The following is a 14,221-nucleotide window of genomic DNA, read 5'->3' on the forward strand; positions in this document are numbered from 1 at the left end:
TTTTATTTATTTTTGTTTGATTTTTTTTAAGAGCAAGTTATGTCTATTTTGTTTAATTTTTTAGGAGAGAGTTTTATTAGATGACTTACTTTTTTTGAACGGGAAGACAATTTTATTATTTTTTGTCCATTAGTGCTTATGTTTACTTCCTTCTCCTTTTTTGCTATAAATTTTTTAAATTAGGATATATTCATTATACAAAGGGGATTTGTAGTGACAATTCCGATTAGACTTATTGTACGTTATTTACCTTGCCCCCATCGTCTCTCCCCCTCAGCCCCTCCCCACTCCACTTAAAGCAATTGCAAGAGGTGTCTTAGGTCTGTTCCATATAGGTATGAAGTCCATCTACCATATACCATCACCTTCATCTCTTTTATTCTCCCTCCTCCTCCCACTAGTACCCCCCCACAATGATTAACTTTTTTTAAGGGAGGGTTTTATTCATTTATTTTTGCTTGCTTGATTAATTCGTTAGGGGAGTTTTAGATTAAACATCACAGGGTCCAGCCACTTTATTTCACAGATAATAAACTCACAACCAGCACGGTTAAGACACTGATTAGTGGATTTGCACTCAGTTCTGCACTTTCTTCTCCATTTTAAACTGAGTTTTATTTAAAGGTTGCAGCGTGGCATCATGCTATAGTCCTCCACTGGAAATCTAACAGGTGACGCAGAGGAACGGAGCCCAGGCCCACTGTCCTCCCTCTGAGGTCAGCTCTGGCCTCGCTCTCTTCCTTCCCTCCCTCCCTCCCTCCATTTTTTTATAAGAATGCTGCAAAGCTTGTCTCTGCTCGTTTCCTTCCACGCTAGCGTCAGCATTTGCCTGGGGTAGACATTGGACAGAACCAGCAGAGTAACTGGGTTGTGGTCTGTGCCACGAGACCTCAGCCAACACCATCTGCTTTTCCTCTCGACGGCTGCACAGCTTGCATCCCCTTCTCTGAGGGCTCCCCTTGAGCTGAGAAAACAGAATCGAGGGAAAGAAACACTGTCACCAGGCGCATGGCCCAAGGCCTGGCACCCCTGATTTGTGGTAAAATCAACCCCATCGCAGAAGGCCCCTGTTCCTGCCCACCAGGCCTCTCTCTCTCCAGCAGACTCCACTCGCTCAGGGTTGTAGGAGGCACTGGACCCTGGAAGGTCCCAATTCTAACTCAGACCGCTCCTAGAAAGGTCCAGGGCTTATCTCCTAGAAAGAACAGAGTGGACGTCTTGGAGGCCATGTGTGTGTCTCTTCAGCTTTCACCAACAGGAGACATTTCTGCTGCTCAGTTATTCGATTCTTCAGCAGCTTTTGATGGCTTGTCTACTGAGGGTGCTGCTTTCAGGACAGGGCCACCTCAGTGCAGATAAGCCCCTGCCCTTGTGCACCTTGCAGTCTACTGTGGGTTAGAGGACAGAGAGGCCTATGAAAGGGCAGAGCCGGGTGGGGGTACAGCTGCTGGGTGGAGGGCATCCTCTTAGACACCATGGCCCGGGAGATGGAAACCTCCCTGGGAAAGGATCAGGGAGCCAGCAAATGTGGGCAGAGCCAATCTGTGCACTTGGTCGGTTTTCCATATCCGTTCTTGGACACTATTTCTTCTTTCTTTTCTTTGTCTTTCTTAAAAGGACTCCCCTGTAAGCAGAAAGAAAAGAAAGAAGAAATAACCTAGGTCAGTCAGTCAGTCAGTCAAGATGTGAGCGCAGTGTCTTTCATCAGGATGCTGACTGCTTGCTGCCTTCCTAAGGTGGATGCCACTGGAACAGAGCCCCCTGAATAGGTTCCATTTTCCTCCTCGAAGGACCTAAGGGTGCTTTGCTCTCATGCACATTTGCCATGGAAATGTCTCACAGGACAAAGCAAGTGGAGAAAAGAAGCAGTGCGTAGGTCAATCCCGTAAGGGAGAGGAAAGCCCGAGGAGCAGGCCTGTTCATTTCCTTACACTCTTGTCCAGCCACAGCGCTCCCGCCACACACCAGACCTGAATTCTCCAACCAACTGGAACCTGCTCAGCACCCATTGTGCAAGGACAAGGTCAGCTGGACAGGACTCCTATGCTCCTTGCCTGGAAGGGACACTGTTGACAGCATGAGGCCTCTCGGGGCTCATCTCTCCTTATGAATCAGCTCCCTTGCAGGACAGCAATGTGTACTCTGGTGGGAGAATCCCCACTGAGACAGCCAGGACCTCTATCACTGTCACATCAGAGGAGGCGGTCCATGGGATAAGAGGGAACATTCTGAATGTCACACCCCGCACAGAGATGACTTCCTGACATGGCATACTCCCTATCAGCACTCTCAAAGCAGCAGGTGACCACATCTCAGAAACACCTGCAATCAGTGCAGAGTACTTGGTCAAGGGGTGGGGACCTCCCTAAGCAAACGTTATGTCACACTCTAAGCAAATAGGACCCATGTTATAAAGTGAAGAACCCGGGCAGATTCTCATCGCTGACTCGTGGTCTCCTCTGGAGCAGAGAGGAGGTGAAGCTGCCATGGAGCACAAGGTGACCTGTGTCCTGGTCATGGTCCTCATGCTGGCTGTCAGCACCCTGGCTGAGGACCAGGCAGGTAAGGAAGCTTCTTCCTGCTTCCTGCTGGGTGCAGTCAGTAAACCTGAGGGCCTAGGGGAGCCATGGCTACCCAGTGCTTACTTCCAGCCGCTGGTCTAGGCTTTGGAAGGGAATTCCATACTCAGGACAGACAAGAGCAGAGCAGGTGGGGACTGCAGCAGGTGTCAGGTGACAGAGACCTGCCCCTGAGAAGTGCCAGGGAAAGGAGCGTCCCCATCTGGGGAGAACGTCACGCTGCTCCCTCAGCGGTGGAGAGTAAAGCATTATGGCTAACGTGGGTTGAGGGAGGTGGCAGACAGTGTCCATAGAGCTGCCAGACGCTCTGCTCACTTTCCACCGCTCTGACCGCAGGTGGGGCTGCGGGAGGAGAGTGAGTTGGGAGGAAGAGGGAGACCTGCGAGGGCTCGGAGCCCCACAGCCTCCATGGCAGGGAGCGGGGAGCAGGTGGGCTTCGGAACCTGAGGGAGGAAATGATGGTGGAGTCGGGGATGAGGAGGGGCAGGTGCTGCCCTTCTCCTACCTCAGAGCCCAGTTCAGGCCACTGTTCAGTTTGGCAGCCCCCTTCATCCCTGCCCTCTAGCCAAGGCACAACAGCTCCTTTTGGGGTTCCATGGGATCCATGACCCTGTTTCAACAGAAGTTTAGAGGGTGGTCACTCCTGTTTTGTTCCCTCATGTGACTATAGTGGGTGAGCAGGACAGAATTCAGTGGTAGACAGGCCAGGAAAATGTTAATTGCTGTTGGGAGCAGCAGCTGAGCAGCAGTAGGTCACCAGGAGGTGCTGGCCTTCACAGGGGTACTGAGTCTTCTTGACCTCTGACCACCTGTGGAATGGACATTGGTCATCTTGGCTTTACAATGGGACCCTAGGGAGGGTCTCTGTGGCCTCCGTGAAGTCCCAATGTCTTCACGGAGGCCACCAGCAAGTGGGTGATTGGTCCAGATCCTTCCTGCAAAGCCAAGAGTCCTTTCTTCTAGAAAGCTTGGGCAGTCCCCACATAGGACAAGACCATAGAGCAGTCTGGCTGGATCCTCAGCCATCCTCCCCAGCAGCAGATGGTCCTCCATCTTCCCAGATTGCCCATTGTCACATCCTCATCTGACCAGCCTTCTCCTGCAAGGAGCCCTCCTGGGAGCTCCACTGCCCTGCCCTTCTCCTGGGCACAGGGGGACAATTGCACTGTGTGGTCTTCTTTCCTCTATTACTGTAACCCCCTTCTCTTTTAACTTCTGGGCTCCTGTCACAGGTATGATGCCTACTTTCGGATTGACATGCTACCTCCTGTTTCTAGCACACAAGGGTGATGCTCAGTGTTTGCTTACTGGGTGAATAAAATTTAAGGATTGTTGGTAGAAATAACGAGTGAACGGTTCTGTTATGTAAATTGGCACAGTGTCGGCAAGTCCAGCCCCAGCTCTTTCCTGAACACCATTGTTCCTGCGTTTAGAAATAGGGACCAGATCTCCTTGTTGTGACCTGAGCCTGGCTCCTGTCAGCATCGCCAGACAGGGGCTGACCTCCTTGGAGAAGGGACCTGGTGGGAGTGTGGATGGTAATGTCAGGAAATCCAGCCCATGACTCACCTCTGCTTCTTACTCTCACTCTTAGACACATGTACAATGACCCTCCGGGAGAGGGTGAACTGTGGTTATTCTGGCATCACGGCTGAGGAGTGCACAAGCAGAGGCTGCTGTTTTAACGACAGAACCATGGGTTACCCGTGGTGCTTCCACCCCCTGGCCATTGAGAACCCTGAAGAAGGTATGTCTAGCCATTTCTTTTGAAGTACAGTGGGGTCCCAGGACCTGGATTGGTGAGAGGATCCACAGGGGGTTTTGGGAGCCAGTCAGCAATGCTCCCCAAACTCTGGCTCCAGGCTGATGGCCCTGGGGCACCCTGTGACATGGTTTCAACCGAATCAGGCTGAATTATGGACGGAGAGTCAGGGCTGAAAGTCCACTTGGCCAGAGGCCCATTCCTCCCTGACTTTGTCACATCTTGAACCCAAGCCTCCCCCTTGGTGCTGATCATGGCTCTCCTGGGGCAGGAGAGGAGGGAACAGAATGAAAATACAAACAGTTGTGTTTCCTAAAGAATTCTCCTGATACTTTCAGTAAAAACGTCCTGAGGTCACTTAAAGTCAAAGAAAATGCTTATTCTCACGAATGCCTCTCTCCTCCACTTTTCCCTTCAGAGGAGTGTAGCTTCTAGAGTTCTTCCCAGGGGACCTGATTTTGTCACAGCTGGACACCGGCCTCGTGAGGTCGTGCTGGAGCTCGGCCACCTCACCGGTTACATCATAACCCTCCCGGAGACGCGGATGACCACTCTGACTTTTAGTGCGCAAAATTGGTTTAAAAATTAAAAGAGATGAATTTATTCTGTGTTCTTTGTTCTTTTTAAAAATACTATCGTCCTTTTGTTGGAAGTCAAGTGCAACAGTTTCACTGCTGGCTCCTTGTCCTGGATTGAACAGGAACTGGAACTGTCCATAGTGAGGCAGGGGTGGGTAGCTCAGAGGATGGAGCTGTCCTGGTGTGTCATATAGCTGGCTTGGTCACTGCTAGCCTCCAGTGTGGAGGCCTCGGACGGAGATTTCAGGCTCATTTAGGAAGACCCATAGGGTTTAAGAGTAGGCCTAAGCTGGTAGCATGCGCCTGTAATCCCAGTACTCAGGAGGCTGAGGCAAGAGGATCCTGAGTTCCAGGCCAGCCTGGGCTACATAGTGAGGACTTGCCTCAGTGCTCTTCCTGCTCAAAAAAAAAAAAAAGAGCAATCCTGAGTCACAGCTTTGTCAAATCATGAAACTATGTCCTGAACACCACGAGTGTTCCCTAAACATTCAAGAAATAATGGCCTTCTGATTCCTGTACTCACCCAAATGGAGTACAGACTTAGGGTATGAGGCCAGAGCAAGGGGTCTGAAAGTGTTGATAGTACAGTGCTCGGAGGGCATGAGATGACGCTCCAAGGACCCCCCACCCACATCTGAAACTGTGGAACAGAACAAGAGCAGAGGGGTGTGAAAGCTGAGTCTCCCTGCCACCTCACTCCTAGCGCAGCCCAGATAAAAGGGCGTGGAGCCAACTGCACCCCAGCCCAGCGTGGCCAGGCCACATGAGCAGCCTGGGTGGGGACAGCACAGGAACCCCTGACCTCAAAGTGCCCTCGTGGTGGTTAGGAAAGGGCTCCCCTCTGGGCAGTCGTCCCTGCTCTATTGCTCAGGTAAACAGGCCAAGGGTACCTGGATCCTCCTCCCACCTGACCTCAGGTGCCTGTGGGCCAGGCACAGCTGCACATGGTACCTGGGGGCCCAGGAGGCTGGAACTCTCTCCCTCTCTGCAGCTGGCTGGAGAGAGGGAAGAAGTGAGGGGCCCCTGTGTGGTCCAGTTCTCTGCAAGTTAACCAGTCCAGTAGGAAACTCCTCGGCCACCAGGAGGAGGGAGGACTGAAGATGTGCAAGAGGCCAGGAGGTGCCTTCCCAGAGACGAGTCCAGGAGTGAAGACCCTGCCCCCTGCACATCATGGCACCCAGTCGGCCCTTGGTGTCCCTGGGGTGGGGGCTCCAGGACCCCCAGCAATAGCAGGTCTATAGATGCCCAAGTCCCTGGTAAGAGGGCTCAAGGTTACTCACAGGTAACCCCTCATCCGTCTTGTGTACTTTAAATTATCTCTGTGACTCACTGTCCCTAGCACAAGGGAAATGCCATGTTCACAGTGCTTACCTTTTCAAGAATAATGACGAGAAAAGAGGTCCATACGTATCCAAGGCAGGCACTGTTTTAAAAATATTTCTGATTCATGGCTGATCAAACCCCAGAATGCAGAGCCCGTGGCCACAGAGGGCGAAGGGCACATATTGCTGAAGTCATCTGTGCTGTGTACGTATGCATTAAGAGGGTTGGTCACATGTGACTCATCTTACCTCTGTGATGTGCAAAGAAATTTGGCCTCTCTCTCTCTTTTTTTTTTTTTTGCCTACAAAATAGCCAATCTTTTTTTTTCCCACCAGCTCTTTTTCATGATGTTTTTTGTTGAGATAGGGTCCTGAGAACCATTTGTCTGGGCTGGCTTTGAACCTCGATCCTCCTGTTCTCTTCCTCCTGAATAGCTGGGATTACAGGCGTGAGCCACTGGTGTCCAGCAAGTATCCAATCTTATATCCTCTGCCTGCTAGTTAGAGGTAAAAATAACCAAACTTTCTTTTGCCTAATCCCTGGTAGATTTCAGTGTGTCGTAATGATTTATAAGTCTCTTCACTGCTCCTGCCCTTTTCTCTTCTTCCTGTACAGGGGTGGAAGCGGGGGGAATCTTGTCCTCTGGTGTGCTGCCGGCCCATGCATGAGGTGTCCTAGCTGGCACGTGCCCTGTGCCTCTCCCCACGATTCCTCGCTGTCAGGAAGTGCTCTCTGCCTCATCACCAAGACACCTGGCCCTGGTCTTCTCGGCTGTCCAAGAGCTTCTCAGTGGCGCCAGCTGCTCCTGTCACTTTGGGGGGCGAGTGAGAGCTGCTGAGTTCTGCACAGAACAAACAGAGGCAGACAGGGTTACACACTGCTTCCTTCTTGTCTGCAGGCCACAGGTAAGATGGGAGAGAAGGCGGGTTGGGGAAGGGTCAGAGAACGGCGCCCAGTACGGGAATAATTTCCCTCCACAGCCCAGGAGCTGGAAGACAGTTACCAACTCCAGAGCCAGCTTTGCATGTCCTTCAGGGTGGAGGTGGACCTCTGCGGCTTCAAGAATTCTCTCGTCGGAAGGCATCACTGAGAAAGGGGCTACTAAGTGTCCTGCTCTGCCTTGAGAAGGGACTGGTGACACTGTCATTTGGTGTGTGTCTGCAGTAATGCAGGGAGAGGAGGCAGGTGGATTCATGTGTGTGTGTGTGTGTGTAGGTCGGGTGGGGGATGGCGGGTGGAAGAGAAGAAAGGGAAGCCAGGAGAAGGCAAACCTGTACAGGTGGCCTGGGTGACCAGCAACCCTGTCTGCTTCTGGAATGCTGACCATTCAACCAGTGACCACACAAGGCCCTGCCTCTCCCAGGCCAAGACCTCCCTTCTTCCATGTTCCTCACACTGTGACCACTGTGACCAAGCAGCCCCTGTGTGGGGGAAGGTCTGCTGGTACCAGGATCTATCTCTGTGCGGCTTGGGCTTTTCAGGAAGCCATGACAGGGTATTGTGTTCCCCCTGTGGCCCGAAAGTGGGGGAGGAAGAGCGGGATTCTGCAGGGTTGGCAGCACTGGCCCCTCCTGGCCACCGCAGAGTCCGTGGCCATGTGGGGCTGGGAACCAGGCAAGCTGTGGTGACAAAGGACCTGAACAAACACAGCTCTGCTGGTAAGGGGTTTGTAGTGTGGTAATGGCACCCGTCCACCCCAGGAGCTCTTAAAGGCTCCAAGTCCCCCCTGGACTCCAGGGAGACAGGCTGAGGGTGGGGGTGAGCAGCCATTCAGGGCAAGTCTAGTGTCCCCAAGGTGGGGGGAGTGACACCAGGCTTGGAACTCTGACATTTGCATAGGCTGCTTGCAAATTTTCTGCTCTTACTCTTCGCAGTAGTCTGAGCGGAACAAGGCAGTGAGTTCTGAGCCAGCGCTCACTTTTCCTGCCTTGACCAGAATGAAGCTGGAGTGCCCATGTGATCCGTAAAGTGCCAGACACTTTCAAAGCCGGCCATGATGTCCTACACCTGCCCCCTTTCCGCCGGCCTGCAGACCACCAATCCAGGGAACTTTCTAGAGCTTTCCACATCCTTGAAGTTGTTCAGATGAAATTTCATGAGGACAGACTCACCTTTTTGGGGTACTCAGGGGCTTTCTAGCTAGACAAGGGGGTGTGGGAGTCATGACAGCCTCAGCCTGGACAGGGGATCAAAGCATGGGTCAGAGGCAGTGAGGGGGACAGGGTTTGCTGGGAGGCAGGGAGCAGGGAGGTGGCAGGGAGTTCTGACCCTGGGGTTCCAGTGACACCCAGAAGCCATAAAGAGTGGGGCCTCATATCCAACCAACCGTATCTGCAGATCCAACCAACCCCAGGTCAAAAACCTTAGGGGAAAAAGTTGCAAATGTAGTGAACGTGTACAGACCTGTTTCTTGTCCCTAAAGGATATTTTCATAGCATTTGCATCTTCTGGGGCATTATAAGTCCTCTAGAGATAAGTTAAAGTGTGCAAGAGGATGTGTGTCGATTGTGTGTAAACACTGTGTCCTTTTATGTCAGGGACTTGAGCACCCTCAGGTACCCAAGGGGGTCCTGGAACCAAAGCCCTGCAGTGACCAGTCCCCTTCTTCATCAGGAGCTGGCAGTTCCAGCTGCCATAAGAAAATACCACAGACGGAGGGCTGAAACAGTAGACATTTTCCTCCTCACGATGTTGGACGCTGGAAGACCTAGATGAAGGTCATGGCAGGACTGGAGTCTCCTGAGGCCTGGCTCCTTGGCTTGCACATGGCCATCCTCTTGCTGCCTGTTCACGTAATCTTCTGTCTGTGCGTCTGCATCTCTGTTCTGATGAGAACTGCAGTCAGATTGAATTAGAGCCCGCCTGAATGTCTGGTTTTATCCCCAATCACCTCTGCAAAGGCCCTGTCTCAGTGGTTCCAGTGGGAAGAGAGGGAGGAAGCAGGGAGCAGGGTGCCTGCAGGGAGGACCTAAGGCATCTGCTGTCCCTGCTGCTTCCATGGTGTGGGAGAGGTGTGTGAATCCCTGGCAGAGGGGTAAGCCTGCCGCAGGGTGTGTGGGAGGCCTTGGTGGTGAAAGGCGATGGAAGTCTGGATGAACTCAGCATGAACAGATCATCCAACAGCTGCTGGATTGAGAGGGTCCAGGCCAGTAAGGATGTCCAGTTCCGGGGGAAAGAAGTCAGAGGACTGAGCTTACTCTCAGATCTTTCAGCTTATCCTACTTGAAACACCTCAAAGTATGTAGTGATACCCATGGGCCATTTTATGATTTACTTTGACTTTTGGAATACTTTGGTTTCCCGCCAGAAAGCAGCTACCTGTTTCTTGGGGACTGTATGGACAGGGGAGCAGTCACTGGAGCTTATTGACCTGGTCTACAAAGTCAAGTATACTGGAAATTGCTGTCTTCTCAGAAGGAGCCACGAATGTGCTTACGTGTTTTATGATGACTACAAAAGAAGATCCAGCGCTAAACTGGAAAAACATTCACCCACTGTAACCATGGTGGGTGAGAAAGCATTGGGTCTCATTGAGATTTGTCACCAGAGTCCTCTTCTGTGGAACAGATTTGGAAAGTTGACGTACCAGGTGGAGGTGGATGAAGATGGATATTTGGTTTTGCACGGAGGCAGCCAGCCACTCTGCTCCTGCACTTGGTTATTGTGGAGAGGTTCACAGTACAGGTGCCATGGTGAGTGTGGATGAAAGACTAATGGGTTCCTTTTAGATCTGAGAGCCTGCAGAGAAAAGACCAAAGTCACAAGACCTGTCACAGAGAAGTATAGCCAAAAAGCGAACAAAGAAATAGCGTCATTGTGACACTGCTTAGTTGGGACTTATGACATATAGTATGCAACCTTCCATTTCAAAACTTGTGGTGTGGACGGTCAGCTTGCTCAGAGAGATCTGTGTTTGTGTGGCCCCTCCTCCCATTTTTATTTAACAAATAAAAGCTCATGGTTATAGCAAAAACGAAAGACATTCAACTCTTAAGAAAAAAAAAATTAAATGATTCCCTGTTCCTTTTGCAAACAACTTTAATGAGATGTTAAAGCTGTAACCCTCTCCCCACCCCCCCCGGACTGTTTATGCCATCTGAGGGGTAAGTGTACAGCTAATCTTTAAGAAAAATTTCTGTATGAACCATGAGTGATAGAAATGGTCCTTTTCTTTAGGACATAAAGACAGCCCTAGGGTACTCTGAATCTCTAGCTGGTATTGTCAGGAAACACACACAGTTGATACAAACCACTGTGAGCATTTTTCTTTTTTTTTTCTTTTATTATTCATATGTGCATACAAGGCTTGGGTCATTTCTCCCCGCTGCCCCCACCCCTCCCTTACCACCCACTCCGCCCTCTCCCTGTCCCCCCCCACCTCCTCAATACCCAGCAGAAACTATTTTGCCCTTATTTCTAATTTTGTTGTAGAGAGGGTATAAGCAATAATAGGAAGGAACAAGGGTTTTTGCTGGTTGAGATAAGGAGAGCTATACAGGGAGTTGACTCGCATTAATTTCCTGTGCGTGGGTGTTACCTTCTAGGTTAATTCTTTTTGATCTCACCTTTTCTCTAGTTCCTGGTCCCCTTTTCCTATTGGCCTCAGTTGCTTTAAGGTATCTGCTTTAGTTTCTCTGCGTTAAGGGCAACAAATGCTAGCTAATTTTTTAGGTGTCTTACCTATCCTCACCCCTTCCTTGTGTGCTCTCGCTTTTATCATGTGTGAGCATTTTTCTTATTTTAAAATTTTATTACAGAGGGATTGCTTTGCCTCTCACTGCATGTCATGTACGAGCTAGTTTTTACAGCTCTCGGGGGTAGGCACAGCCTCTGCCCTGCCAGCACTGCTGTGGTGTGCAGTTACTAAGTGCTTGCTTGCTACTGTCCCTGTGCTAAGAAGGACGATTAACGCCATTCTCGTGATCCCTTCTGAAAGCCAGTTTCTTTGGAATTTGTAGTGACACACCCCTAGATACAGGCTGGCATGGTTGTGTACACAAGCCACCTCCTTGGGGATGCAGAAACAGGGTTTTGATTTTAAATAGCAACCAGTACTACAGTGCTGCTCAAACTATTAATGATTAAAGCTAAAGACATCTTGAACAATTTCCGTGTAGTCTATTCAGTGAGTCAGTGTTGAGCCCATCCATCCGGAAAGCTTTAATTCTAGGGACAAACATTATGCTTTCTTTGGCCCTGCTTTTTTTTTAAAAATTCTTCAGTGAAGCTGAGGCTTACAAGTCAAAACAAAGGAACTAACCCGCTGTCCACCAGTTTATACAGAACTCACGGTATCTGAGTCTTTAAAACCAAGATCTGTTCAAAAGCAATCTGTTTCAATGATGACCGTGTGCTATAAGAAGTGGAAAAGGTGAATTCAGACTTATTAAGTGACAAACTTGCTCAGTCTCCTAGATGTCTTTTCAGCAGAATGCACACAGGAGGACTGTTGATGGCATACTGAATAGACGTTAATGAATAAAATCTGGAAATGAGGACCCAAATACCCCCTCTGTCTCCAAATGTAGTCACACTCTGCAGCCCTGGGGGCCCGGGCTTCCACACATGGATTTAGGGGTGAAACACAATTTAGCCCTTAACAGTTGGCATCTGTTACTTGTACCCAAGGAGCCCTAGTTAGTGCAAGTTAGTGAAGGTCAGTGTCATGACCCTTTGCTGTTATTTGAGACTACTCAGTTCTGCTTTAGAACAAGATGGGTTTTGTGAAACCGAAGGTGTGTTCTGTTCAGAGAGTGGGCAAGAGAAAAGCTTGTGAGATGCAGGTGACATTCATGAGCCTTGTTGCTTGCGGACACCAAGTGAGTTGACCTATAAGCAGTGTCATATGACAAAAAGGATGGATCTAGCAAGTTTATTCTCTCAGACAGAAGAGGCTGGAAAGAAACAGATGTGCACCTCAAAGCTCTGTTTTCCCTAAGTCAGCCACACACCAGCCCAGGTTGGCCCCAGCCATGCCGAGTGGAGGTATGGCTGCGCTGTGAATCGTGCTAGCCACAGCTGGGACCAGGCATCTCTACCCCTGACTGTCTCAGATAAATCAAGAGCATGTCTCAGGGGGTCTGGTGTGTGGTAATGTACCTGTAATCCCAGCTATTTGGCAGAATCACATTTCAAGGCTAATCCAGGCGAAAAGTTAGCAAGACTCCCATCTCAACCAATAAAACTGGGCATGATGACACAAGTCTGTAATCCCAGCTGTGCCAGAGGTGCAGGCAGAAGGATCATGGTCTAAGACCAGTCCCAGGAAAAAATGTGAGATCCTATCTAGAAAAATAACTAGAGGAAAAAAAGGTCTGGACGCATGGTTCAAGAGTTAGAGCCCCAGGCACCTTCCTGTCTCCAGGTCTTTGGTTCAAACCTTGACTCTGGTCCTTGCCGCCACATGCTGCTGAGGAAGTCTGAGAGGGGCAGGACCTGTGACTACCCACCGCACAAGGCGCAGATGTAGCCTTCCATCCACCTCTTCCACGTGGACTATCAACCTGCGCTTCTCTTTCCCCCTCATCTCCCAGCCTTGCAGTGGTTAGGTTTGATCCCCAGGGTCATTTGTGCATCTGTCATTTGTGCGAGCCCTTCTGTCCTGCAGCTGGGCAGCACGTGGAGGCTCCTATCATTTTCTGGGTGATATCCCACACAACAACAGGGTTCTGTTCAGATAATATTGACCAGACCAGGAACTAATCCTCAAATCAAGCTGTGGCTTTAGATCATATTTGTAGGGTCATTAACAATATCATAGAAAGATATGGATAGCTTAAGGATAGCTTAAGAAAACTTCCTCATCTTTGTGACCGTGGGGTGGGCCGTGTTGACTATTTAGTGCCTATAAGCCTATTAGCAAACACAGCTAGCAAGGAGGAGACCTCCACCTGGCAAGCTGCAAGTACGTGGAACTTACTAGAGGGTGTCGATGGCCATTAGGAAGGGAGGGTTTACCAATCCCAAGGTCCAAGCAGACCACAGTTAGTGACAAGTAGTACTAGGTGAAAAGTTTCTTAATTGTTCAGTGTTTAACATTGCACTCAGTTGGACTTTTGAGTAGGAAACAGATTAAGTTAAGCAAAACCATATTCACCTCGATGCACGTGCTACGCTGGGTTGCGTGTTCCTAGTGATGAGAGGACAGCAGTTCGAGAAGTGAGAATGGGAGGCTCTCCTATGTTCAGCCTTGTCTAGTTTGTCAGGGTCAAAGCCTGGGAAGGACTGAGCTTTCATGTGACTTGCAGCCCGCCACAGTTCCAGGAGTGGTGGCAGAAGACAGGTGATTGCCAGGTCAGAGAAAAAGGATGTTGTCATTCACCGTGTAGCAAGCATTGGTTTCCTCTCCCCCCAAATGACAGGGACACAAGAGTGTGCCCACACGCAATGAGTTGCATTACAGGGACAAACCCTGACCTTGGGAACTAAGATTGCTGTCCTTTGCCCCAGAGAGACGCCTTATGCATTTTGCCTCACAAACGTCTTTGAGAGGCAGTCCTGAAGTAAGGACAGCTTTGCCTGTCTTCTACACAGCTCTCCAGTGAGAGGAGTCTCTCGCTAAGCCTGCAGGACTGGCAGGACACCCTACACTCAGTGCTGGACCAGTGAGTGCACGCACAGCTCGCCATGCACACGGGGTGGCACTCAGGGATAGCTTCAACCAGCCAGGGCTGCGGGGTGCTGGCTGTGAGGTATGGAGAGGTGTGATGGTTGGCCTTCCTGCTGGATGATGGGATTTATGTGTTTAAGCAATCATGTGGGCTGGCAGGGAACCGAGATCCATTACTCTTGGTGAGCAGGTACTGGACCTGCCATTGAAAAGGAGGTTGTCTGTCTGGGACCTCATCCATGGGAGCAGAGGGAGAGGGGACTTGTGGGTAGGCCACTGGAGACCCCTCAGTTTCAGCAGGCGTCACTTCAGCATTTAACACTGGGCATTGATTTTAGGATTTGTACTATAGGATGGTTAGTTCATCTCC

At 50.2% G+C, this 14,221-nt stretch overlaps 1 protein-coding gene across 1 annotated transcript; it reads left to right on the plus strand.

Annotated features, from left to right (window-relative positions):
* Nucleotides 1–2,408: 2,408 nt before the first annotated feature.
* Nucleotides 2,409–4,944, plus strand: Tff1 (trefoil factor 1). Its single transcript, XM_074072340.1, has 3 exons — nt 2,409–2,562; nt 4,174–4,326; nt 4,760–4,944. Exons 1-3 carry the CDS (start codon nt 2,487–2,489, stop codon nt 4,774–4,776), a joined length of 246 nt encoding a protein of 81 aa, XP_073928441.1. The 5' UTR covers nt 2,409–2,486; the 3' UTR covers nt 4,777–4,944.
* The last annotated feature ends 9,277 nt before the right edge of the window (nt 4,945–14,221 follow it).

The sequence above is a fragment of the Castor canadensis genome, chromosome 5, assembly GCF_047511655.1.
Source record: "Castor canadensis chromosome 5, mCasCan1.hap1v2, whole genome shotgun sequence".
Lineage (NCBI taxonomy): Eukaryota > Metazoa > Chordata > Mammalia > Rodentia > Castoridae > Castor > Castor canadensis.